The sequence below is a fragment of the Cinclus cinclus genome, chromosome 11 (genome assembly GCF_963662255.1).
Source record: "Cinclus cinclus chromosome 11, bCinCin1.1, whole genome shotgun sequence".
NCBI lineage: Eukaryota > Metazoa > Chordata > Aves > Passeriformes > Cinclidae > Cinclus > Cinclus cinclus.
The window spans coordinates 1,118,767-1,142,609 of record NC_085056.1 but is presented as its reverse complement, the minus strand read 5'-3'; the positions used below and the strand labels follow the sequence as shown (position 1 = coordinate 1,142,609).

At 52.6% G+C, this 23,843-nt stretch overlaps 2 protein-coding genes across 4 annotated transcripts in view; one reads left to right on the top strand and one right to left on the bottom strand.

Moving 5' to 3' along the window:
* Positions 1–50: 50 nt before the first annotated feature.
* On the top strand, positions 51–7,894 carry ZNF276 (zinc finger protein 276). Of its 2 annotated transcripts, none has more exons than XM_062500258.1 (11): positions 51–270; positions 1,510–1,819; positions 1,921–1,973; positions 2,573–3,073; positions 3,873–3,951; positions 4,986–5,066; positions 5,373–5,483; positions 5,558–5,633; positions 5,998–6,115; positions 6,375–6,474; positions 7,104–7,894. In XM_062500258.1, exons 1-11 carry the CDS (start codon positions 126–128, stop codon positions 7,387–7,389), a joined length of 1,860 nt encoding a protein of 619 aa, XP_062356242.1. In that variant the 5' UTR covers positions 51–125; the 3' UTR covers positions 7,390–7,894. The 2 variants fall into 2 exon arrangements, with proteins under 2 accessions (XP_062356242.1, XP_062356241.1); XM_062500257.1 differs by lacking the exon at positions 51–270 and adding an exon at positions 849–1,120.
* A 39-nt stretch (positions 7,895–7,933) lies between these two features.
* FANCA (FA complementation group A) overlaps positions 7,934–23,843 on the bottom strand; it is a 32,184-nt gene continuing 16,274 nt past the window's right edge. For both annotated transcript variants that reach the window (XM_062500248.1, XM_062500249.1), the window contains exons 22-43: positions 22,694–22,798; positions 22,046–22,188; positions 21,509–21,579; positions 20,338–20,437; positions 19,326–19,525; positions 19,093–19,189; positions 18,435–18,611; positions 17,349–17,422; positions 16,680–16,808; positions 16,160–16,226; positions 15,770–15,936; positions 15,376–15,481; positions 14,469–14,528; positions 14,021–14,125; positions 13,253–13,365; positions 12,398–12,539; positions 11,293–11,355; positions 10,015–10,120; positions 9,572–9,647; positions 9,064–9,205; positions 8,473–8,562; positions 7,934–8,070 (exon numbers count right to left, since the gene is read on the bottom strand). In XM_062500248.1, the coding sequence (XP_062356232.1) occupies positions 7,963–8,070; positions 8,473–8,562; positions 9,064–9,205; positions 9,572–9,647; positions 10,015–10,120; positions 11,293–11,355; positions 12,398–12,539; positions 13,253–13,365; positions 14,021–14,125; positions 14,469–14,528; positions 15,376–15,481; positions 15,770–15,936; positions 16,160–16,226; positions 16,680–16,808; positions 17,349–17,422; positions 18,435–18,611; positions 19,093–19,189; positions 19,326–19,525; positions 20,338–20,437; positions 21,509–21,579; positions 22,046–22,188; positions 22,694–22,798 (2,441 nt within the window). In that variant the 3' untranslated portion in view covers positions 7,934–7,962. The remainder of the gene's footprint in view (positions 8,071–8,472; positions 8,563–9,063; positions 9,206–9,571; positions 9,648–10,014; positions 10,121–11,292; positions 11,356–12,397; positions 12,540–13,252; positions 13,366–14,020; positions 14,126–14,468; positions 14,529–15,375; positions 15,482–15,769; positions 15,937–16,159; positions 16,227–16,679; positions 16,809–17,348; positions 17,423–18,434; positions 18,612–19,092; positions 19,190–19,325; positions 19,526–20,337; positions 20,438–21,508; positions 21,580–22,045; positions 22,189–22,693; positions 22,799–23,843) is intronic.

The window sequence follows — 23,843 nt, the reverse complement described above, 5'->3', positions numbered from 1 at the left end:
CCCGGAACGGCGCGCTGGGGCCGCGGGCCCGGCCGGAGCGCGGCGGGACGGACCGGGCGCGGCGGGTCCCCCCGGCCGGCGGGGGGCGCTGCGGGCGGGCGGAGCCGCCGGGCCCGGCGGGGACGATGAAGCGCGATCGGCGCGGGCGGTTCCTGGCGGCTCCGGGCGGCCCCCGGGCCCCCCCCGCGCCCCGCCGGACCCCCGGCACGGCCGCCCGCGGTACCGAGCCCGCCGAGCCCCCCGCGGCCACCGCCTGCGCACCGGAGGCAGGTGAGGCCCGAGCGCGGGGACCGGGGCGGGGAGACCGGAGGCACGGCCGGAGCCACTTTCCCGGGGCTGGAGCCGCTGCGGGGTCCCAGGCGGGACCGGCCGCCACCGGGACGGGCTGCGAGGACCGGGCACGGGCGAGCCCTCGGTATGGCGGGGCTCCCTCCGCGCCGCCCGGGTCAGAATCTTCGTCCCGGGGCTCGGTGCCGAGCGGGCTGCAGGGCAGAATTTGCCCGTTTGTATGGAGTTTCTTACCCCCTGAAACACCGAACATGCCGGTGTCGGTAACGGCGAGGTAGGAGGAACTGGGGAGGGAGAGCGGGGAAGCCTCCCGCTATCTCGGGGTGCTCGGGCACTGCGTGCTCCGGTTTGGGGGTGCCCGGGACCCTCCCTCTATCATGGTTTGAGTGTGGTCGGGACACTCCCACCATCCTGTTTGGGGTTTGGGAGTGTCCGGGACCCTCCCGCCATCCCGGTTTGGGGTGGCTGATATTCGGGTGTGTTGCAGCTGGGGCGGGAGATAAGCGGGATCTCCAGCGGCTCCGTTGGGTGCTGTGACAGCGGCGCTGCTCCGGGACACCGGGTGGCACGCGGGGCACTCACAAACAGGGCGTTCAGCCCCCCCAGGACACTCCTCAAAGAGGTGCTGCCCTGTCCCCACCACTGTCACCGTCCCCGCGGGGTGTGGTGAGACCCCCATTGCTCCCCAAGGGCACACAGGTGGTCCCGGCAGGGGAGCCCACTCCCCCCACAGGGTTTGGAGCACGGCCGGGTTGGATCGGGGCTGGTCTCAGGGCTCCCTTCGCACTGTTGGGAGGAATGGAGATTATGCTACAGAGTGGGAATGCTGCAGGTCAGTGAGCTGGGTGACTCTTTGTATCCTGCCCTGCTATTCTGGGTCAGGAACTGCCTCGCTCCAGGGGGCTGAGGAGTGGGACAGCCAGCACTGGGGCAGCCAAGGGTCACAATGCCAGCTGTAAATACTTGGGAGATAAAAGAACTCCTGAAACTAAAGTATGGCATTGGCAGAGTCCTGGGAGCACCACAGCAGAGGAGGCTCTGCCAGTGTGGCCAGAAGGGCTGATTTTGGGTCAGCGGCTGTCAGAAGGGTCTTTTCCTGCCTGGATTTTCCGTGCTTTGCTGAAGGCATGGCTAAGGAGGCAGCTGGAATGAAGGGCAGGGGAACACCTTTGGGTGCATCATTGCCATCCCTCAGCAGCCGCGTTTGCTCCTCCTCGGCAGGAATCAGCAGAGCCCTGAGCACCGGTTACTGCCGCCTGTGCCACGGCAAGTTCTCCTCGCGGAGCCTGCGCAATGCCTTCGGGAAGGTGCCCGTGCTGGGGGAGAACTCGGAGAAGCAGCGGCGGGTGGACCAGGTGTTCTTCGCCGACTTCCAGCGGCTGGTGGGCGTGGCGGTGCGGCAGGACCCCGCGCTGCCACAGTTCGTCTGCAAGAAATGCCATGCCCAGTTCTACAAGTGCCGCAGCGTCCTCCGCACCTTCATCCAGAGGGTGAATGCCTCGCCCACGGGCCACGCCAAGTCCAAAGGAAAGTATGTGGCCTTTCTTGCCTCCCGGGAGCAGCGCCATGGCGGGTTGCTGCGTGGTCCCTCCGTGACCCCCAAATCCTAGTGTGCCGCTCTGGTTTTTGCAGGAGCAGTGGGGTCCAGGCGCAGCCGGGTATGGATGGAGGTGCCTCCTGCCTGGGTGAGTGCCCACTTCCCTTTTCCTTCTGCCACACCACCAGCAGAAGGCTGGGGTTAGTGGGTGGTGAGAAATGACCATATCCAGGGGGGCTCTGATGTCTTTCAACACAGCTGGTTGTGGTTCTCCTTCCTTCCTCCCTCTGACTTCCCAGGAGAATCTTCACCTTCCTGAGCTGGGCCAAACAGGCAGAGGCTTACCTGGGGGCGGGAAGAGCAGGCAGAGCAGATTTAGGTGCCAGTGCTGTTGCACACTGGGGACAACTGGAAATACCCTTTTAGCTGTGAATGGTGGAGTGAAGTGGTGGAGCCACTGTCCCTGGAGGTGTTTTAGGAAAGACTGGACCTGATACTCAGTGCTCTGGTCTGGCCAACAGGGTGGTGTTTGGTCATGAGTTGGAATCAGTGACCTCAGAGGTTGTTTCCAACCTCAATGGTTCTGTGATCCTGGCAGGTGCTGGCACTGCCCCGCTCCGGCCCTCTGGGTGCAGCCCTTTGGGGTGGCTCCCACATCCCCTCTCTGGGACAGCCCTGGGGGAAGCAAATCCACATCCCTGTCCCCTCCGTGCCCAGGCCTGACTGTGCTGCCTCTCCCCTGGCCAGTTGACCTGATCACGTCCAGCCCTCAGTGCCTGCACAGCCTGGTGACGTGGACGCACGCGCACGCCGGGAGCTGCGCCTCGGTGCCGGGGCTGCGCAGCGTGCTCTCCTCCGAGTACTGCGGCATCATCCGCGCCGTCTGGGGCTGCGGGGACGGCCACGACTACGTCATGGACACGGACTCGGACTGCAGCTCTGTGCTGCTCGACAACGCCTTGTCCGTCAAACGGGAGTGGAGCAAGGGCACGGCACAGCAGCGCTTGACTGACAACGGGGCCGGGGCGGACAATGCTGAGGCTGTTCCTGCTCCCAAAGCCCAGCATGCTCCAGTAAGGACAGCTCCTTGCCAGCAGCCTGCCAGCAGAGGGACCACGGCGGTGCCACTGAACGTGGAGAACGAGCCTCCACAGGACAAGGATGCGTCTCCCTCGCAGCTGGACGGCGCGGTCTCCGTCCGGGAACAGGCCCTGCCACAGCCCGTCTCACCGCTGAGTACTGCCACAGGTAAGGGATTTGCTTCCTGATCTCCCTCCCAGCCTCAGGGGATGGACAGGGAGCTAGAGAGGTGGCCCAGGAAGCAACAAGGGACTGGGCCCTCTCCTTGGAGACTGCTGTTCCTCAAGTAGGGTGCAGATCCTTCTGGGAAGTGCTCAGAGATTGGCCTCTGATGGGGAGGAGGACGCTGAGCCGTGCAGAAGGGACAGGGGAACACAGGGTCATACTCCTGGCCCTGTGTGCTGTTCCCCCAATGCCAGAGGGAAGACCCTGCTGCTAGGCTCTTCCTGGGGATATGGAATGGTCACTGGTTCCTCAGCACCATATTTGCCATATTTACCATATTTCTTTTGGCTCGACCCTGAAGTTGGGTTTCCTTGCTGTGCAGCAGCTGATGCTGAATCCCAAGAGGCCCTTCTGTCCCTAAAGGAAAAGTGCTGAGTGGGTTTGGGCTGGGTGCAGTGCCCCAAACACCACTTCCAGAAGCGTGGAATTAACACCTATTTTGAGTTCCAGAAGCGGGGCTGTGTTTAGCTCCAGTACCCACAGGAGATGTCTGCTGCTGGACACAAGAATGGCGGCTGGGAGTTGCCTGGGGACAAGTCTTTCAGTTAGAGGTGTCACAGGAGGAGCCAAAAGCTGCTCCTGGGATCTGCAGGGTCAGGGTAGAGCACAGGGAAAGGCGGTTTTGGGCAGAGAGGACAGTTCGGTTTAAACAATCATCGATTGCCACGGAGCACGTATTCCCCCAGAGCCATGGGTCTGCTGCTTTTCCTTGTAACGCACCGTGTTCTCCTTCATTCCCTAGGACAGTTGAGTGGGAAGCAGGTTCTGTCTGCAACGTCGGATGAGCGGGTAAAAGACGAGTTCAGTGACCTTTCTGAGGGGTGAGAGAAGAGTGGGTTTAAAATAGCCTAAATGTCTTCTTTGCCAGTGGGAACTCCCCAGCCCTGAGAGCTCTTTCTCCACCAGCGCCAGGGGCTCGGAGCGGTGGTTCTGCCGCAGCCGTCACGTAGCTCATGGCACTGAGGCTCTGAGCTCCCTCCTCTGCTCTGGGGGGTTTGCACACACCTGTGCTCCATGTCTGTGGGGTGCTTCCAGCAATCCTGGCCCTGTTTTGTCCCCTCTCTGCACTGGGGAAGGAGCTGTGCTGGGAGCTGCTGCTCCAGTTCCCTCTGTGGCTGGGCCTGCAGGAGAGCAGTGGGAGCAGGGATGCAGGCACAGGGTGGCCCGTGGAGAAACCACCCCTTCTGCTCCCAGAGAGAGCCATTAACTGGGAAAGGGGAGCGGGAGGGACCTGGCAGATCCACAGTCTGTTCTGAGCAAGGATTTGGTTCAGTCCAGCACAAGTGTTTGGAATGGGGCTGTAAATGCACAAATGCAAGCATTCCGAGTCTAAAGGGCCAAGTGCAGAGTGACTCGTGTCAGCTGTCACATTCAAAGGGCTGCAGCAATTTACTGCTTATTTCCTGTCTTCAGGAATGAATTGCTTCTTGTGTGGCTTAAGGCCTAAAAGGAGGAAAAAGAAAAATCCAAATGTGGCTGTTACATTTGAGGGAATACAGAATGACCCGCAGCTTCATTAACCTGCACCAGACAATTATGTGACATTCTTGCTCCACAAAATTCATTTTCCCAGTAGAAGAAGCAGCAGCTACATCCCTCACCCATGAATAGATCCTTTCAGTAACAGCCGTTTTTTTGTTCTCCTGACAGTGGTTTGATTATTCTTGCAGAGATTTAGCCCTAAAAGGATCTGATTTGGGTCTTTGCTGTGTTCACCGGCGCTGTGTTTGTGGGGAGGAGAACACGTGGAGCTGTGCTGTGCTGTGGGGGAAATGGATGTGCTGGGAATGGGGAACTGCTGGTGTTGAGGGTCAGCACAAAGTCACATTGGTAAAGGATGACTTCTCTCTCTCAGGGACTTCTTGAGTGACGATGAAAGTGAGAAGAGAAACGTGCAATCTTCAGATGACTCCTTTGAGCCTTACCCCGAGAAGAAGTAAGGGGCTCTCAGGGTGGGTGGGGGCTGGTGCCCATCCCCATGGAGCCAACATGTCTTTCCTTATGGCTCTGTTCCCTGCACATTCCTGCCTGGGGTGTTGCAGAGATGCCCTCAAGCTCCGTACTGGGTTAAATTGGCTGGGCCCTCATGCCCAGCCTGTCACAGCCACAGCCCAGCTCCTGTACCTGGGCTGTGTGTGCTCCTGCTCTGCCAGGTCACAGTCGGGTGTAACAGCTGGGGACACTTTGGTAAGTCTAAAACCAAGATCAAGTCTTAAACCACTGTCCTGGTTCTTTCTTGGAGGGTTTCTGGCAAGAAAAGTGACAGTAAAGAAGCAAAGAAGGCGGAAGAGCCCAAAATAAGGAAGAAGCCAGGCCCTAAGCCAGGCTGGAAAAAAAAGATCAAGTGTGAACGGTAAGGAGGGTCTGTCAGGGCTGGGCTGGGCTGCAGCCCCACACCCACAGCACCTCACACATCTCTGCTTGCAGGGAGGAGCTGCCCACCATCTACAAGTGTCCTTACCAGGGCTGCACTGCTGTCTACAGAGGGGCTGATGGCATGAAGGTGAGCTTGGGCTCTGCTCCTGTCCCACACTTGTGGCAACCAGTGCTCCGGAGCCACTTCCATGTGAGCAGAGGATCCTGGTGGGTTTAATTCCCCATCCCATGCTGCAGGAGGCAGTGAGTCACTAAAAGCAGGCTGATGGAAGACCTGGCCTTTTCCAATCTGCTCTGGCTTTCCCTGTTTCTATTGTCCTGGAAGCCTCTCGCTGGCTCACAGCATCCATTGAAACAGGCTCTGTGGTGTCTGGCTAAAGCCCCTGCTGCCAGGGGTAGCTTGGGATGCAAATCCTGGTTTTCCACGTGGTGGTCTCAGTGTTTGGGGATCCAAGTTGTTCCCTGTCAGAAGCTCTGTCCTTGCTTTGCAGAAACACATCAAAGAGCACCACGAGGAGGTGCGGGAGAGACCCTGCCCTCACCCTGGTTGCAACAAGGTGTTCATGATCGACCGGTACCTACAGAGGCATGTCAAGCTCATCCACACAGGTGTGTCCCAGCAGCTGGCAGGTCACACACACCCAGTGCCCCATTTGGAAGTGCTGAGGCTCCATCAGTACCCTGTTTGGAGGTGCTGAGGCTCTGGGGGCAGGGGGACAGGATGCCCTGTGTGCCTGTGAACATGGAACAAGCTGTTGTGCAGGGAACATGAGGCAGGGGAGGGGTTCAGACTCCTGCAGTGCGTGTGGGCAGGACACATTGCAGGAACTGGGCAGAATCTGTGACGCTCTCCTGTTTCCTATGGCAGAGGTACGGAACTATATCTGTGATGAGTGTGGGCAGACCTTCAAGCAACGCAAACACCTCTCGGTCCATCAGATGCGGCACTCGGGAGCAAAGCCCCTGCAGTAAGTGATTCCAACGGGGGTCAGAGGCATCAGTCACTGACCCTGGCACAGTAATTCTGGGATACAAACCCTGCCTGGAGCTGGCGGCATCCTGGCTGGATCACTTTAAACTGAATGAATGAGGAGAGGGTCACAGGGCACCTCTGCTATGGGGAAAGGCGCAGAGTGCTGGGTGTGTTCAGCCTGGAGAAGATTCCAGAGAGACCTTAGAGCCCCTTGCAGTGCCTAAAGGGGCTCCAGGAGAGCTGGAGAGGGACTTGGAACAAGGTCCTGGAGTAACAGGACAAGGGGGAATAGCTTCCCACTGCCAAGGGGCAGGGTTGAATGGGATATTGGAAAGATACTCTTTCCTTTGAGGATGGTGGGGCCCTGGCACAGGTTGTGGACTCCATCCCTGGAAGTGTTCAAGGCCAAGTTGGATGGGACTTGGAGCAACCTGGGATAGTGGAAGGTGTCTCTGGCCTTGGCAGGGTGTGGGATGTGCTTTAAGGTCCCTTCCAACCCAAAGCACTCCAGGATTCTCTGATTCGATGAAATGTCCATTCCCAACACCTGCTCCAGCCGCAGCGCTGTCCCTGGCTGAGTGAGGCAGCAGCAGGCTGGTGCTGAGCCCCCTTTGCCCTTGGCAGGTGTGAGATCTGTGGGTTCCAGTGCCGCCAGCGCGCGTCCCTCAAGTACCACATGACCAAACACAAAGCTGAGGCCGAGCTGGAGTTCGCCTGTGACCAGTGTGGGAAACGCTTTGAGAAGGCCCATAACCTCAACGTCCACATGTCCATGGTGCACCCTCTGACCCAGACTCAGGACAAAGCCAAGCCGCTGGAGCCAGAGCCCATCCTCCTCCTCACTACTTCAGGGACTGCAGAAGGCCAGGCAGTGAAGCCAGAAGTGACTGCAGAGCCTGAGCCCACCTGAGGGGACGGGGATGAGGTCCCAGCCCAGCCCCGTAGAAGCCGTACGGCAGTGGAGATTTTTAATCTACATTTTAGTCTCCCAAAGAACTCTGTGGAATTAGCTTCAGCTTGCTCAGAAAAGGCTTGTTCTCATGCAGTGATTTCCATGCTCACGTCTGATTCAGCAGTGTTGTACTAAGAGTGTCTAATCCCAGGGGAAGGGACGTTGGTAGCATCCCTTCGTGTCCCCAGCCCCACGCACACGTTGTAGAAACCAAGTTGGCCACAACTGTTCCCTGCCTGCACAGAGGTGCCCCCCGGGGCTCAAGGGGGACAGAGGACAGTGGGACAACTTTAAGGAGACATTTTGGAAAAGAAGAAAAAAGAAAAGGAAAAAAAAAAAACCCAACAGAATTACGAGTCCCAAAGCAAGTCCAAACTGAAAATTTGTAACCTACTTTTTATTGTAACAAGAGCTTCATGGTTATGCTTGTAATAAATTATTTACGAAGTAATTTGAAAAAATATGGCACGGGTGAGAAAGGTGGCTCCTTGTGTGTTAGGTGTAAGTGAGGTGTGGGGCTGAGTCCATTCCTCAGAACAGTTCCAGCTCTTCTTCCAGCTCCATGTCCACAGAAGGGTGTGAGAAATGCAGAAGGGTGGCTCCCAGCTCCAAGTCGAGTTCTTCACAGGTGCTCAGGAGCTGGGGAGAGGGCAGGAAGTCAGTTTAGATCTGCTCGTGCTTCATCAAAACCCATTCCAGCAACACCGGGGCGTTCTGCTGCCTTCTCAGCCAAGCACAAGCAGAGGAGGGGGAAACTTCTACTCATGCGCCCCTCTGGCTGTGCCTGACAGTTCCCTCAGACCGGGCGGGAACGGCCACACGAGGGCAGGGTCGGATGTGCTGGGAATGGTGGAGGATGAGCATGGCACCGGCTGAGCACCAGGTGTCCCCCTGCTCCCAGGTGAGTTATGGAAGCACAGAGCATCCCCAGGTGAGTTATGGAAGCACGGGGCACGGCACAGGTACACGATCAGTGCCCGAGGGAGCTGCAGCAGCACTCCCAGCCCTCACACGGAGAGAAGGGAGAACACCTGCACGTACCGGCTCTATGTCCCCAAAGCTCTGGGCAGGGCAGTGGGGGATGGCTCCCAGCAGGAACTGCCGGGCTGCAGAGATCAGCTCCAGGGGATGCTGCACGACAGGGAGAGACACGGCCATGGAGGCAAAACATCACCCTCAGCCCAGTCCCTGCTTCAGAAGAGAAGCAGGAGCAACACCCCACACCTGAGGCAGGGGGGTGTAGGGGGTTTGGGAGCAGCCCTGGCCTCAGGGGATGAGAAAAAGCTCCCTGCACGGCCAGGTGGGAACAAGAGAGATGCTACGAGTGCTGCTGCAGAGGAAGAGCTAAAGAATAGGATCAGTTACAAGAGGTTTTAAGCTGGAGAGGGGTAGATTTAGACTGGATATTAGGAAGAATTTTTTCACTGTGAAGGCAGTGAGGCCCTGGCACAGGTTGCCCAGAGAAGCTGTGGCTGCCCCATGCCTGGAAGTGTCCAAGGCCAGGTTGGATGGGGCTTGGAGCAAGCTAGGATAATGGGAGGGGGTGGAACAGAATGAGGTTTAAGGTCATTTCCAACCCAAACCATTCTGGGAGCCTATGATAGGAGAAAAAAACGTCCAGGCTTTGCTTACCTGCTCTGTGGGGTCTTGATCAGACTGTGGCAGGACTTCCCCTTCCACAAAGAGCTGGAGCAGCTGGATGTACATCTGGAGTGCCACTCTGAGGAAGGTGGGCTCCCGCTGGAGCAGCTCCCGGTGGAAGCAGGGGATGAGGCTGGAGGGGGGTCACACGTGGGCTCTGTTAGCTCTGGGTTGATGGGACACACAGGCACAAGGCAAACACAGCTGCTGCTCTGATTGGAGTCCCATTGTGTGCAGGGCCACCCCAGGAAGCAAAGCCCCAAACGCGTGTGTTTGGAGCACAAGGCTGAAGGGACATTTCTGGCAAAGTTCTTCAGCGAAAGGCACAGGGCTCCTCAAACAGCATCGTGCCCTGATGAGGTTTTCTGTCCTGCACAGCTCAGGCAAGAGGTGCTCACTAACAGACCAGCAGTGCTGTTACCTACATGCCAGCTGCTGTGGATGCCAACCATCACCCACATCCCCCCTCAGTCCCCTGCCCAGCCCAGCAGGATGGTACCTGTAGAATGCCAGGGGCAGGAGCCGAGTGTGCCGGTCCGAGGCTGCGCTGCGCAGGACATGGCACTTCCCAGGATCTGCAAGGACAGGGAGCAGCACTGAGCACCTGCAGAGGGCCTCAGGTCACCTTTCATACTCCTGGAGCAGCACAGGGGCTTTAGTTTCCTTCCAGGTCACAATAAATATGGGTGCTTGGGGGTGGAGACCAACAAGAGAAGGAAGTTGTCCCCTCAGGCTTTCTCTACCAGCAGGAACAACATGAGCTCAGTCATTCCTGATCATCACTTGGTCTGCCATACTCTAGGATAGAAGCAGGATGTTCTCAGCTTTCACACAAGTGGTTTTTGTGCTGTTTCCCAAAGGCCCAGCAGCCCCTTCTCACAGGGACACTCCAACCCAAGGGATGGGTCACCTGTCCTTCCACCCTTTGGGGACAGGACTCACCTCTCTCTGCTGAATGGAAGAGAAGTGGCCAGGATGTGCCCCTCTCTTCCAGGCACTGGAGGATCTTCAGGGACCATTCCAGAGATGTCTGAAAATCCACTCCTTCCTGGGTGTCACAAAGGAGAGGTCTCATTTTTCTTGGACTGCAGTTGCATTAAAGCAGAAAGGAACCCCCACAAGAGACTGCACATGAAGTGCTCTGCTAAAGGACCTTACGAATTTATCTCAAGTCTTTCCCCTCACCTGGCAGCCTGGATTTCCCCAAGGAAGTCAGGCACCAGAGCCAGGCAGTGTCTTCCTCACCAAACCAGACCAGCACTGAGAGAGGAGAAAGCTGCATCATGGAATGGCTGGGGTTGGAAGGGACCTTAAATATCATCCAATTCCAACCCTCTGTCATGAGCAAGGACACCTTCCACTAGAACAGGCGGCTCCAAGCCCCATCCAACCTGGATTAACCTACAGACCACTGCATATCCTGCACCCACCCCATTGGAGCAGCTTCTGTCCTCTCTAACCTTTCTAGTGACAATATGTCTTGGGATTATTGTGGGGTTTCTTTTTTCATTACTCATTTCACATGGATTAAGCTCCCAGCTCTGTGTGCTCAAGATGTTTCTCTCCTCCCTGGCTCTTCCCCCAGAATCTCCCACAGGCAGACTGAGACCAAATGGTTATTTTTGCCTTGAATCTGATCTCTGATCCTGTCTGTGAGGTGACTCCCCATATGGCTGAACTTCAAAGCTGAGGTGACAGCAAAGGGACAGAAACAAGCCTTCACAGGCAGCAGGATGCTCAGGGCAGGCAGCTGCTGGAAGCAGCCTGTCATCTTTGCTCCTTCACTAAGTAGCATTAAACCATTTGGAAACTAATGTTCCTTCTTCCAGGACAGCCCTTCTCCTGTGGAGTCCCACATTCCAGCCCCAGGAAAAACATCTGACAGATGTGAGAAGCTACACAAGAGCTGAGTGAGATATGAGGTTCCTGCACTACCTGTGAGGTGTGAAGTCTGAACAGGAAATTGAAAATAGTAAATCATCCAGGAGGAGAAATAAAAGTAGTGAAAGGGGAGATAATGTCAGTGAGAGGAAAACACAGGTTTAATCTGATGGGAACAGAAGGGCTTTCAGCAGGCTTGTCTGGGGTGTTGCTGATCCCTTCCTCCTGGCAGAACAAGCTCTCAGCCTTCCTAGTGCTGCTACAAAGCATTTTTGGGCAGCAAACCAAGCTGATCAGACACATTCAATGTCATGAGAATTCCCCCAGGGCTGAACTCACCTTTGGTGCTATTCTGGCTGAGATGACATCCAGGAGTGAGAAGAACAGCAGAGCAACAAGGAGCTGCAAGGAAAAGAGGCTGCCTGTTAGTTGTGCCTGTAGTGGTGACTTGGAACTTGGCCTTTCCAGTCAGGGAATATAAACATTTCACCAGGTACATTCCCAGACTGGACCTCGATGAACCACAGAGTTTCACCTGCTGGGACCCCAGTTATCCCCAGCCCTCCCACAGTTCCCACTCCCCCTGGCACTCTCCAGGAATTTTGAGGTGAAAGCTGCAGTTGTGCCAAGTGTACTCAGTGACACCAGGTTATGACTGGCAGCTTCTGGCTCCAGACCAGTACAAACAGTGGAGGAGTCAATCCCAGAGGAAGAGGAGCTGCAATAAAACCTCCAGAATAAACATGAGGCCCAGGGTCTACTTCAGCACTGTCACCTGTGAGCCTCTGGCACAGGGACACTCCCCATGCTGAACTCTGACCCTGGCTTTTCCCTGGAAAATCAACAGCCAGAACTGCTGGGCAGCAGCCCAGCTTCCTCAGCAGAGCCCTCCAGAGAATTCCCCTTGCACTGAGGTGACAGGCAGAGCCATTTCCTGGACCAGACTTCAGAAAACCCTCAGGAAATCTGTCTCTGGGAATCCCAGCACAACTTCCCAGAGCCCTTAAAATGCCTGTACTGCTGTCTCACAAACTTCCTGCATCTCCTTAACTTTCCAGCCAAGTTGCCCAAGCTAAAATCCACAAGGACTGCTGCTGTTGGAGGGAGAGGGAATCTTGGCACGTCACAGATCGAGCTCTCTGTCTCTGCAGGGCTCTCTCCAGCTTCAGTTTATAAAGCAGCTGTTGAACAGCCCTCCCAGACTTCACAGAAGCCAGAGTCTGAGGTAAAAGTTTAAGCTTGAAACAACTTTACCTTCAGGATAAGAATTCAGCAACTGGCAATTTACAGCCATCTTTTATCAACTATCCATCAGCAAGATTTCCCAACAGGGATCACCAGGGATGCAGTACTATCTCAGGACAATTTCTCTCAGTTAAAGACCTCCTATTTCTGGTTTTCAAGTGTAGGGAAGAGCAGACACACAAAATGCAGCCAGCCTTGCCTGCTCTGCATCAGTCCCCAGCCTCTCAAGTGCCTCTCTCTCTCGTCCTCGTGGTGACTGCTGCAGGATGGCACCATGGAGGAAGGCAGCTAAGAGCCAAGGGGGGTCACAGAGAGGGAAAACTTCTCCTGGACAAAGGAACCTGGGAAACAGAACAAACATGTCATGGGTTTGGACATAAAAAAGGGGAGAAAGTACTGCTGCGAATGAGGAGGAAACTGGGACTTGGGCAAAGGTGCAAGTTTGTGACTGGGACAAGAAAATAAATCATTCTCTCCATTTTGTTTTCTCTGTAGTTGGATGCTACATGGAGACAGCTGTAAAAAAAGCCAAAGTCTAGAAGCAGACAGAAGCATTCTCAAATGTCTTTTATCAGCAGTTGGACAGGCAGCAACTCTGTACTACAGAAGCATGTGATTATCACCTGCCATAACCAGCAAGGAGATTCTTACATAAATTCCCAGCTTCTGGAGAATTTAATCAGCAGGGCACTGACAGACAGTGTAAGGAGAGGTAAATAAGGAAGCAAGCAGCCAGTGAGCAGCTTCAGGAGCCCAGATTCCCCAAATCCAGGGAGCAAAGGGTGTGGCAGCTCCCAGTAATGACTGAACATCGTGCTAAGGCTTTGTCTAACCAGGACTCTGCCTTCCAGCCTCCTCTGCAGAGATTCCCTTTTCCTTATGGGGAAGCACTCTGACCCATATTACACACAGGGCCAGACTAAATTATTATCATGACCCATTTTGAGTTTAAGCCCTACAGAGGAGTCTGTCTAGAGCTGTCCTGCAAGCCTCAGCAGACGTGAGCATTCCATCCTCCAGGACAGCAGCTCCCCACTCCATCCCTCACACACACCTGGTACTTGAGCCATGCCAGCCCCTCAGTCTGTCCAGTTCTTCTGCAAGTGGAGCCCCAAAGAGTCTCTTCCACTGACAGCAAAGTACTGGCTCCAGCCTTGGCCACCAAAGCTGGGGACAAAGGTGGAGAGGAGCAGCATTAGTGGTGGGGTGCTTGGTGGCTGGTTGCAGTCTCCAAGCCAGGTACTTGGAGAAAGGGGTTTTTCCCCTCTCCTGAGTGAAAAAGCCCAATTTGTACATGCACACATCAGAAATGCAAGAAATTTCACATCCTGGAAATGCAGAGAGTCACTTGTGACCATGCTCTCACACCAGGGTGCCCTGGGACTCCTCTGACAGGACCAGTCAGAATGAAAGAACTGTTCCACAGAGGTGATGGCCACGCTCAACACGTGCACCAAAACATGTGCCTGTGTAAAAAAACTCATGTGTAAAACTGCACACAAGGAGTTACACATAGGAGAGAGAATAAAACCTAGGATTTCTGGGCATTTTGGTTGCCTGTGATGTAACAGCCAGCCCTCATACTGCATCAGAGACCAGGACAAACCTCCCAGCTCCCCATTCTGACACAGCCCCTGTGGCAACACCCCAAGGAGCCCAGAGCTGGGATCAGTGATACCAAGAGCTCAAAAACACCCTGCACATTTCCCAAAGCTTTAAGAGTTTCTGTTGAATGTTAAAACTCAGATAGTTTTTAACACAAGCTCTCTGAGCTGATGCTGGATTTCTCCCAAAATCAGAGAACCAAAATGAGATCAGTCACCGCTGCAGAGAGGAGCACCACGGGGCACTTGGTTTGACACGTGGTCAGAGCCTCGTTGACCCCTTCTGCTGCATCCTCACAGCCCAGGCTGGCACTCAGCAGCCCCTGGAAAAGGACAAATGACAGGATGGCTCCACACATCCATTTCTGCTGCTCCAAGTCCCTCGCTGAGCATGTGTAAACTAATTGGAGATAACTGTAGGGGTCAGCACAGCTCAGCAAAAGAAACATCTACCAACAGCTCCTTCCCCCATCAGGTTTGCTGCATTGTATTAAAATTCAGCTCCCCCACTACTTCTTCCTACTGCTGCCCCTCATTTTTCTGGTTACTGCTCTTCGTGGAATTACATCAAGAGTTCTCAAAAGGAGAGTACAAAGGGGACACCTCGTGTGGCAGGAGGAGAGCTCTGAGAAGGCCAGTGAGGCAGAAGGACAAAAGCAGCATTACCCTGAAGAAGTGAGCTGTGATGTCATAGGAGAGTGCATACCCTCTGGAACAGACGTTCTTCTGCAGGAAGACATGGAGAGGGAAACAAAATCATCATTTCTTCCCTTTGGAAAACGATTTCCTAAGAGCATTTTGGGTGTCTGGCACAATGACAGCACAGAACCATCCTGTGAATGCTCAACATCAGCTCAGATGCAGCAATGTGGTTTCTACATAAGGCACTCCCACGGACCTGAGCTGCACAGCCCCAGCACCCACGAGTCCAGGATGGCAGCAGCAGATGGATTAACAGCCTTGAGGTAAACAGAGGTTTCTGGCTGTGCCTAATATGACACACAGAAGGGCATGGGAAGGCCAGTCAGGATGGATGAATAAATAGGAATCAGCTCTCCATGGAACACAAAGCAGTGTCCTGTGGGACCTACAAGTCAAATAACCTTCTCCCAGAAAGCTGCAGGGATGTCCCTGGATGTTTCTCAGGAGGATGAGGAAGATCTCACTCTACAGAAAAACAGTTCAAGGCCCTGCATGGCAGAGGGACTGGAGAAGGGCTCATGTTCAGCCCCTGCCAGGCCTCCATGGAAATGCTGGAGGTTTGTCTGGAACTCACTTCACCAAAGCGACTCACAAGGATTTACTCTTAATAGTGCCAAATGCCACCACAATTCCAAATGAATGAACACAAAAGCCACAGAATCATGGAATGATTTGGGTTGGAAGGGACCATGGGCAGGAACACCTTCCATAAACCAGGTTGTTCCAACCTGGCCTTGAACACTTCCAGGGATGGGGCAGCCACAGATTTTCTGGGTAGTTTGGATGCAACCTCCTTCCCTAAATTCAAATTTAAGGTCTTTACCTAGAGCTTTTACCAATGAGAAATCACCATTTGGCTTACAACACCTACCAGCTCAGAGTTCACAAAACAAAAGAAGTTGTCACAGTCCAAGACTGTTCTGTTCCCTTTCCAACACGTGGTGATCAGGGTGGATGCAGGGAGCCCGACCAGAATCCTTAGGCAGGGGAGAATGAAAATAGAGATTACTGTCAGGGAGAGAACCAGCCTCAACATGAAGATGTGTGACATCCAGCCTGGCAGGGGTGACTGGTAGCCCAAGAGGGCACATGGAAACACAGCTAATTCCAGTGGGTGCCAGGAAATAAGTATCCCTTGCACAGCTGTCCCCATGACATGCAGTGTCACTTGCTGAGGAATCAGAGGGGAGGACACTGCACACACCAGCCTGCCCTGAGCAGCAGTGCTGCTGGAAGCATTCCCAGCTGCTCAGGCCTGCACTTACCTTCTGTGCAACAGCAGCTCCTGCTGCCTCCACAGCTGCTCTCCTAGAGCAGATCCATGCTGGCTGCCTGTCAGTCTTCCCTGGAGAATCTCAAACAGGAAATGTCTCGGGGCAGCTGAGCAGCCAGGAAGCAGCTTTGGCCTGCACCTCAGCTCCAGCACCAGCTCCTGAACACAGTGATGAGGAAACAAGTGAGGGTCACACACCAGCCTGCTCTCAAACCCTCTTTGTTTCTCTGAAGCAACCAGAGCTCAACAAGAGAAACCTCTCTCAATCCCCACAGCTCAGCTCACACGTGAGATCTGAATGGAGCCTCACCAACAGTGAAGAATGAGGGAATACTTTGGTCAAGTTCAAGGACTAAACATCCACCCCACAGTCTGAAATCACCTGCAGCCTGCAGAGAATCTCAGGGCTGACCGACATCTTCGAGTGGCCACAGCCACCCAGGTCCAGCCTGAAATTAGGGGACACAAGAGGTAACTCACCCTGCTAGCCCAGGGGAAAGCACAGTTCAAACACAGTCAGATGCTCCAGATGAACACAGAGCTCAAACATTGTGCTTTAAATAAGCTGTAGCTGAGATGAAGCTCTCCTCTAACTTCCTTCCTCATTTTCCAGCTCCAGCCACTCCCCCGGGGCATTGGTGTTTGTCTGGCCACACAAAGCTGAGTACAAAGTCAACTTTAACAAGACAGCCAGACGAGGGCCTCTCAGTGGCTGCAGCCCCAGACCTCTGCCACCTAAAGCAAGATGCTTATGCACAGACTGGTGAGTCACACAGGGCCACCTCCCAGCTCCCCCTTCCAGCCAGACCAGAAGGGAATGGCTTCCCCAGCCCTACAGAGGGGACAAGCTCCGAGTACACAGCCTCAGGGCCACCAGAAAAGGAAGTCATGGCACAGAATACCTCTGTGAGGAATCCAGGATGGCATTGATGATGACTCCACAGGCCTTCTCCACGTCTCCATCACAGCCACCAGCAGCAGAAGGTGCAGGAAGGTACCTCTGATGGATGGCCCAGTAATGGAAATCCTGTCTGCAGTATGGAAAAGGGGGAAGATGGGAAATCTGTTGGAATGGTGCCTTCCCTTGATGTAAATGGAAGGTCACACATCGAGACTGATGAGTGATGTGTGCTCAGATAAAAGCACCATGTAAGTACAGACATGAGAAGTCCTCCAGCAGACCCCACCCAGCTCTAGCTTCCAGAAACAGGGAGGGTTTGTGACAAGTGCTTTGGGAGGGCTGCACGTGCAGGGTGAGCCTCACAGAATCATGGGATGGTTTGGGTTGGAAATGACCTTGAAGCCCATCCAGTCCCACACCCTGCCATGGACAGGGACTTCCACCAGGCCAGGTTGCTCCCATCCAGTCTGGCCTTCCTCAAATAAAAACACACACACACACACACACCTCATTCCAGCAGTGCTTGAACTTAGGACAAACCACAGCAGGCAACAGGCATTTGTATCCTGCAGCCACTGTTTATTTACTTCCTGATCTCCAGTGCTTTTCTCTAATTTTGATGGGAGACTCTTGGACTATTCCCTTTCCAACAGAGCCCCTTGGGCCTTACCTCTCTGAAGCAGAGAGAATGTCCTTTTCAGGGCACAATTCCAGCTCCATCAGCAGCCACTCTCTGAAAGATAGCTGGGAAAGCCAGGATTTAGGAGCAGGGAAGAACAGCAATTTGTGAAGAACAGCCACCTGCTGCCCAGCATAAAACCCCTTTCCTTTCATCTCCAGACACAATCCCATGTGGATTAAGAGACATGAAACAAGAGACATCAACTCAAGGAAGTTCCTGTGCTGTTTCTCTTCTAAAAAAAATAAAGCTAAAACCCCAGTGGCTTTCAAAAATTCATGGAGATCCCATAAAGCCTGTCTCACACACACCCACCCCTTTGACATTTCCAAACACACTCATCACCTCCAAGCACAGATACCAGGATGAACGTGTGTTATTAGAAATAAAGATAAAATGAGCCAAGCATCTCTGTCAGACAGGCTGTGTGAGCATCAAAGACAGGTTATAACACTGGGCTCTCCCAGCCCTGGACACTGAGCCAGCCAAGCACAAGGAGTCATTCTAGGAACACCACAAACTCTCTGCACAAAGCCAAACTGGTTTTAGAGGAAGTAGGTTAAAGAAAAAAAGAGAGTCTTTCAAATCAGAGACTTTGCAAGGGTGGTACAAAGGGAATAGCTGAGATGGTTTGAGCGAGGCTGAGCCAGGAAACCCAAGGTGCACAGGTGGCTCAGGGAAACACTGGCATTTAGACAAAGCACCAGAAAAGCAAGGATTTCCAGTTATTTGCCTCTCCATCACTTCACAGAGAGCACAGCAGGGAGCCAGGGTGATTGCTCTGCAGTTCTTGAGCTTCTATAGCTTGTCAAGCTTCCTGCTTTTCCAAGAAGTAGGACATTGAAGTTTTACCTCTGGTTTTCTCTTTTTACCTAATCATCCCCATCAAATAACACCAGCACCCATCCCAGCCCACATGACCCAGCTTCCAGACAACTTTTCAGGTATTTAGCTCTTCCTTTCAGGCATTTCAGTTCTTACCTGAAACTTTTGATCACCAATAAGGAAATTGCAAAGGGCAGATCTAAAAAAAGTGAGAATTAGAGGGTGAATTTGGGTGATGGAAAAGATTTATACCTGGAATGCCTTTTCCTTCAGAAGCTCTTGGAAGCCTGCTTGTTTCCACAAGCATAGGCTGGCTCTCCTGTAGTTCAGAGAGGGGCAGGACAGGGAGCTCCAGCTCAGGGCAGTTTTGGCCTCCTCACACAGGACTCCCCGAGCTTCCAAGCTCAGCCGTGGCACGAGGTACTGCAGCTGGAATAAAAACACCACATCCTACAAGGTACTGCAGCTGGAATAAAAACACCACATCCTACAAGGTACTGCAGCTGGAATAAAAACACCACATCCTACAAGGTACTGCAGCTGGAATAAAAACACCACATCCTACAAGGTACTGCAGCTGGAATAAAAACACCACATCCTACAAGGTACTGCAGCTGGAATAAAAACACCACATCCTACAAGGTACTGCAGCTGGAATAAAAACACCACATCCTACAAGGTACTGCAGCTGGAATAAAAACACCACATCCTGTCACAGAAGCAGCCCCAGAGCCACCTCTGCTCGTGTGGAACTGCTCAACAAGCACAGGCACCAAGAGCTAAGAGGGGAGGGCACACAGATGTATTTCTACACTGTTTTCTTGGTGTTAAGTGGTATTTGCACAGGGACCTGCAGCAGAGAATTGGGCTGAGACTGAACTTTCTCATAAGTTACAGCAAAACTTTTTACCTTTTTAATCAGGCCAGGAGGAATCAAGGCACAAAAATCTTCATGTGAACAGGATGAAAACTTGCACATCAGATAAGCTGCTGCTGCAGTGCAAAACCTGAGAGAGAAAAGGAAAGAACTCCATTGTCTGGTTGCTTCAACCACTTCCACAAACTCTGGAAATCTTCCACAGGAGCCTTCCCAGCATCCCAAAAATCTGGGGGAGCAGGGAGGGGGTGGAAGCCCCATCTCACCTCAAGCAGAAGGCAAATGACTCTTCTGTCCTACACACAAGCAAGGAGCTCCAGTACTCTGAAACAGAAAGGGCCTTTCCAGGAATAGCCTGAGAACCCCCAAAATTGGCTTCCACTCCAGGAATTAAAGCTCTGCATTCACTTAAGTGGATCACAAAGGCTCCCAGTCCTAAAATATGAGCAGCACTGAGGGAAGGACCCTGGGAGGTAAAATAAGTAAAGAGCAGGAAAGATATTTTTGGTAATTGTGCAACATTTTATTTGTAATGTTATTACATTCTTTCTAACATTTTAATATTTTATTTTGATACTGTAATAATTTGTATTATTATAACATTTTGTACCAAAACACCTTTCTGAGGGAAAAAGCTCAGACGTGGTGACGGAGCAGAACACTGTTTCTGGTCACCAGTACTGCAGCAAAATTGAGCAGATGAGAGACAACCCACAGCAGAACTGAAGGTTTCTGTAATACAGCAACTTGAAATAATTCACTGTAAATTCAGATTTTGGGATTCTCAAGGCTTCTTAGCTTCTCTGACAGCTAATTTAGTCTATCAGCCTCTTATTTTCACCCTTACAGTATCACAAGGTAGAGGAAATAAACCCATCAGTTCATTAATAACAAAACCATGCACTGCTGCAGCCCAGATAGGAGCACCTTAATTTTATTTTAAATTTTTTACTACTGAATTATTCAACATGGAAGCTTAGGAATGAAGCATTCTACCATTTTTCTTTTGTCTCTTTCCTAAACTTGCCTATTTTAGCTTCTGATAAAAAGTCTCAGAATGCATTAACCTTCCACAAGTTGCATTTCTGTGGGGAAAAACTCTCCTCACATTACTGAGGGCAACTTCATAGCCTTTGACCAAAGCAGGGTATTTTTTGGGAAGCCTGGAGGGCAGTGAAGTCCCTGCACAGTGCAGCCCAGACAGGCCCATGGCCCCCAGCTCAGGAAATGGATGAGGATGGCCTTTAGCACCACGGGATTCCTGGCTGGAAAACTGACCTGATGATAAATAAGCTGGCAGAGCCTGCCCAGGAGTGCAGGCAGGAGATTCCTGTGTCCACACATCATCTTCACCACCAAGGAGAGGCACGGGCCCTGCCTGCAGAAGGTGAAACCACAGGCTCATTACATTTATCCCCAGCACAGGAGTATGTAATTAAAAAATGCTTAAACACCCTGGAGCTGCTCCATGCTTGTCTGTAAACACAGCACAATTATCATTCCATTCACAGGCTCAAAGGAAGGGGCAATTCTGGGGTACCTGAGCAGAGAACCCTACAGACATGGATGGCATCTCAAATACTTGTCATCTCAGAAGGCCAAAGTGACCTCTGAGGTGACAATAAGGATGGGAGGAGCTGCCTGGGGCACAGGGCAAACAGAGGCAGAGCAATAAATGGGATCAAAAAACAAAGCAAGGAGGAATTGCTGTAACAAGGCCCTGCTGTAAAGCAGGGGCAGGGAGGGATATTCCCACCCAGATAACAGAAAAAGTCATTCTCAGAGGAGATCAAGTGGGAGTTGTGTTTAGACACCATCACCTGGGACTCTTGTTTGCCACAGGGACTTTTCAGTCGGGTTTTTAACAGTGATTCATCAGCTGCAGGGCAGAGAGGGAAGGATGCCCTGGCTGCCAAGGCACCAGGGCAGCTGGGATCCCAGCCAGCTCCTCAGCACGGCGTTGTTGCCCAACAAAGTGATTTTCCACTGACACGTTCCCCATAATGTTTACAGGCTCTGCTACATCAAGGAGTGCTCCCAGGGGCAGGGCAGTGCTGCCTCTGCTCCCCAGCCGGGCCAGAACCGACCCCAGTCCTTGCCAGGGGGAAGGAATTCCAGGACAAAAGGGACTGGCTTCACTGGCATCCCCCACTGCTGGGCTGGAACACCCGGGCACTGTTTGTGAGGGGTGTTCAATCCCTGCCACAGAGCACAAAGCAGAGCCGAGGGCCACCTTGCTGAAGGGATCTGTAACAACAGAGGAGAAACATGTTTTATCTACTCGTGTAGCTCAGAGTGCATTAATTCTTGGAGTGCAGACACTTCACCTGCAGCTGCCAGTCTGGCATTGGGGTATGAACACCCAAATTTCCTCCTCAGCCCTGCAAAAGTGCTGGAATTCTGGTTATCATCCAGTTTTGGTTCTCCTACTCTTTGACTCCCATCTTACCTGTCAGGAGGGTTAAAAGAGGAAGCAGCTAGTAGGGTTTGGCAGAATGATGTCAGCAGAAGATCAACAACCTGAAATAAAAAGCACCAGGAAAAAACCTGGAATAAAACCCACACTGCTAACTTCTGCTTGTTAGCTGGATATCTAAACCTAGTTTTCAGCTTTGTAGATATTACATTTCCTGACATTAAAACAAGGAAACAAATTGGTTAATGAGGTTTACTACAAATTGTACAGATCCACTGCCACGAAAGATGGAAAATTAAGTCCAGGAATGATCCCAACACACAACAAACACCCAGACGAGGCTGTTGAGGAAAGCCTTGCTCATCACATGAGTGCTCTGCTAGAAAATATCTCCACATCCTCCACATCCAGCAACTTCCAGGTGGTTAAAACACAGGAACAGTGTGTGCAGGGCAGGATAAGGGAGACAAAAGGAGAAGTGTATTTGCTGCTCTCAGCAGACAAAGCAGCCTTTCTCACCTTCTGTGCAGATGCATTTTTGCCTGCCCATCCCCACCCGGTGGTACTCACGCTCTGGTGGCAGGGTGCCAGCCTGGGGGCAGGGACAGCCACTTGGATTGGGGAATTCAAAGCAGCAGCTTCATTTTCCTCACTGCTGTCACCCAGGACACCTCGGAGTTTGTCTGAAACCAGGGCAGTCTGAGCTGCCACATCTGCGGGGAGGGGACAGAAGGACAGGGGAACCAGGACATGAAACATTTACGGCCCCCCACAGCAGCAAGAACAAGCAAAATACAAACTTTAATCAGTCAGAGTCAAAAGTATGTTAGGAAAAGCTTTAATAAGCAAAAAAATGTTGGCTGGGACACAGTGGATCAGCATCAGCAGCACTGTTTTTTCCCAGTATTATTACCAACACACCTCAGGAAGAGTTTTCACACCAGGGAGGAAAAAGTTTTCCAAAGGGGGCCAAGGAACCAGGTGAACCCCAGGAGTGAGGCAGCAGGGATTGGGGTGATTATCACAAAGCCCCAAATAAAGCACAGGAACACATCAGACATTAAAATGTACATATTCATAGCTGGAAGGATTATCAGCTTTGATGGATTACCAGCTCCAGGTACCAGTGGCAATAACTCCTGCTGTGCCTTTTGGCCAGCAGCCACACTTTATTCAGGCAGCTTTTGGGACAGTAAATGAGAATTAGCTCCCTCCTACCTTCCCACTGAGCCTGGTCCACAATCAGGGTCCTGAGCTCAGCTAGTTCAGCCTTCAGCTGCTCAAAAGGCTCTTTGGAATGGCTGGGCTCTGTTTTGGAGTCATCTAGACAAGAAGGAGAGGAAATGCATTCAACAGTCTCTGTGAGCACTTTCTGTAGAGCAGAATTTACTCTGAAGCTCTAACAAAACCCCAAACTGTCAGTCTGCCACACAGAGAGTTTTGTTTTCACATTCAGAATGTGCTATTGAATTAATAATTTATGGTTTATGCCTAGTTGCAAAAAAGGAATTGAGTTTTTAAAGATGAGAGGCAAAAAACTTCAGTTTTCAGAGTTTTCTTCCCACTTCCTTTAGCTCTGTCCCTCACAGAAACATTTGCTGTCCTCAAGACTGGAGTCAGGCTCAGAATTCAGAGACAGACATTACAGCACGGATACATCATCAGCTTCTCCAGATGTCCCAAGTTACTCTGGCTTTTCGTTTAAGAGAAGGAATAAAAGGAAATTCCTTTTACCACTAGAAAGAGAAGCCATCAGTGACTGCTACAGCCCCAAAACCCCTCAGAGTTTGTTAGACAGGAACAGCTTCTTGTACAGGGACCAGGAATAAACCACCCAGGAGCAAAAACAGCAAATAACAAAGGTTGAAATTAATACTGGTTGTAAACACGCTGTAAAATAAGTTGTTGGAAGCCCACTGAGTCACCTGTGTGTGTGCCAGAGCGAGCACTGACAATGGGGTTTGGGGCTGCCCTAAATCCTGGATGTGTGCAGAGCCTGGGGATGGGGCAGGGAACAGGATTAGAGTGCAGGGGACAGGAGGGGACATGGCTGAGGCTGCTCAGGAGGGTGACACAGGGCCCGGGCAGTGCCACTAGAGGTCAGTGGCAGCGCAGGGAGCCCCACGGAGCTGCTGGGATCCTGGGGCTCCATCCCATCCCATCCCATCCCATCCCATCCCATCCCATCCCATCCCATCCCATCCCATCCCATCCCATCCCATCCCATCCCATCCCATCCCGCTGCACATCTGCGGTGCCCGGGGATGGCTCTGCCACTCCTCTTCAGCCACAGCATCTCCAGAAAGCTCCAAAAGGCCCGAGCAGGGCTTGGCTACTTGGCTAGATTTATCTCCATGGAGCCAGAGCA

Coding starts and splice junctions, on each gene's coding strand:
- ZNF276 (XM_062500258.1), top strand. CDS start 126: ATGAAGCGCGATCGGCGCGGGCGGTTCCTGGCGGCTCCGGGCGGCCCC. Junction 3,952..4,985: donor TTCAGTGACCTTTCTGAGGG/GTGAGAGAAGAG, acceptor TCTCTCTCTCAG/GGACTTCTTGAGTGACGATG. Junction 5,067..5,372: donor GAGCCTTACCCCGAGAAGAA/GTAAGGGGCTCT, acceptor TCTTTCTTGGAG/GGTTTCTGGCAAGAAAAGTG.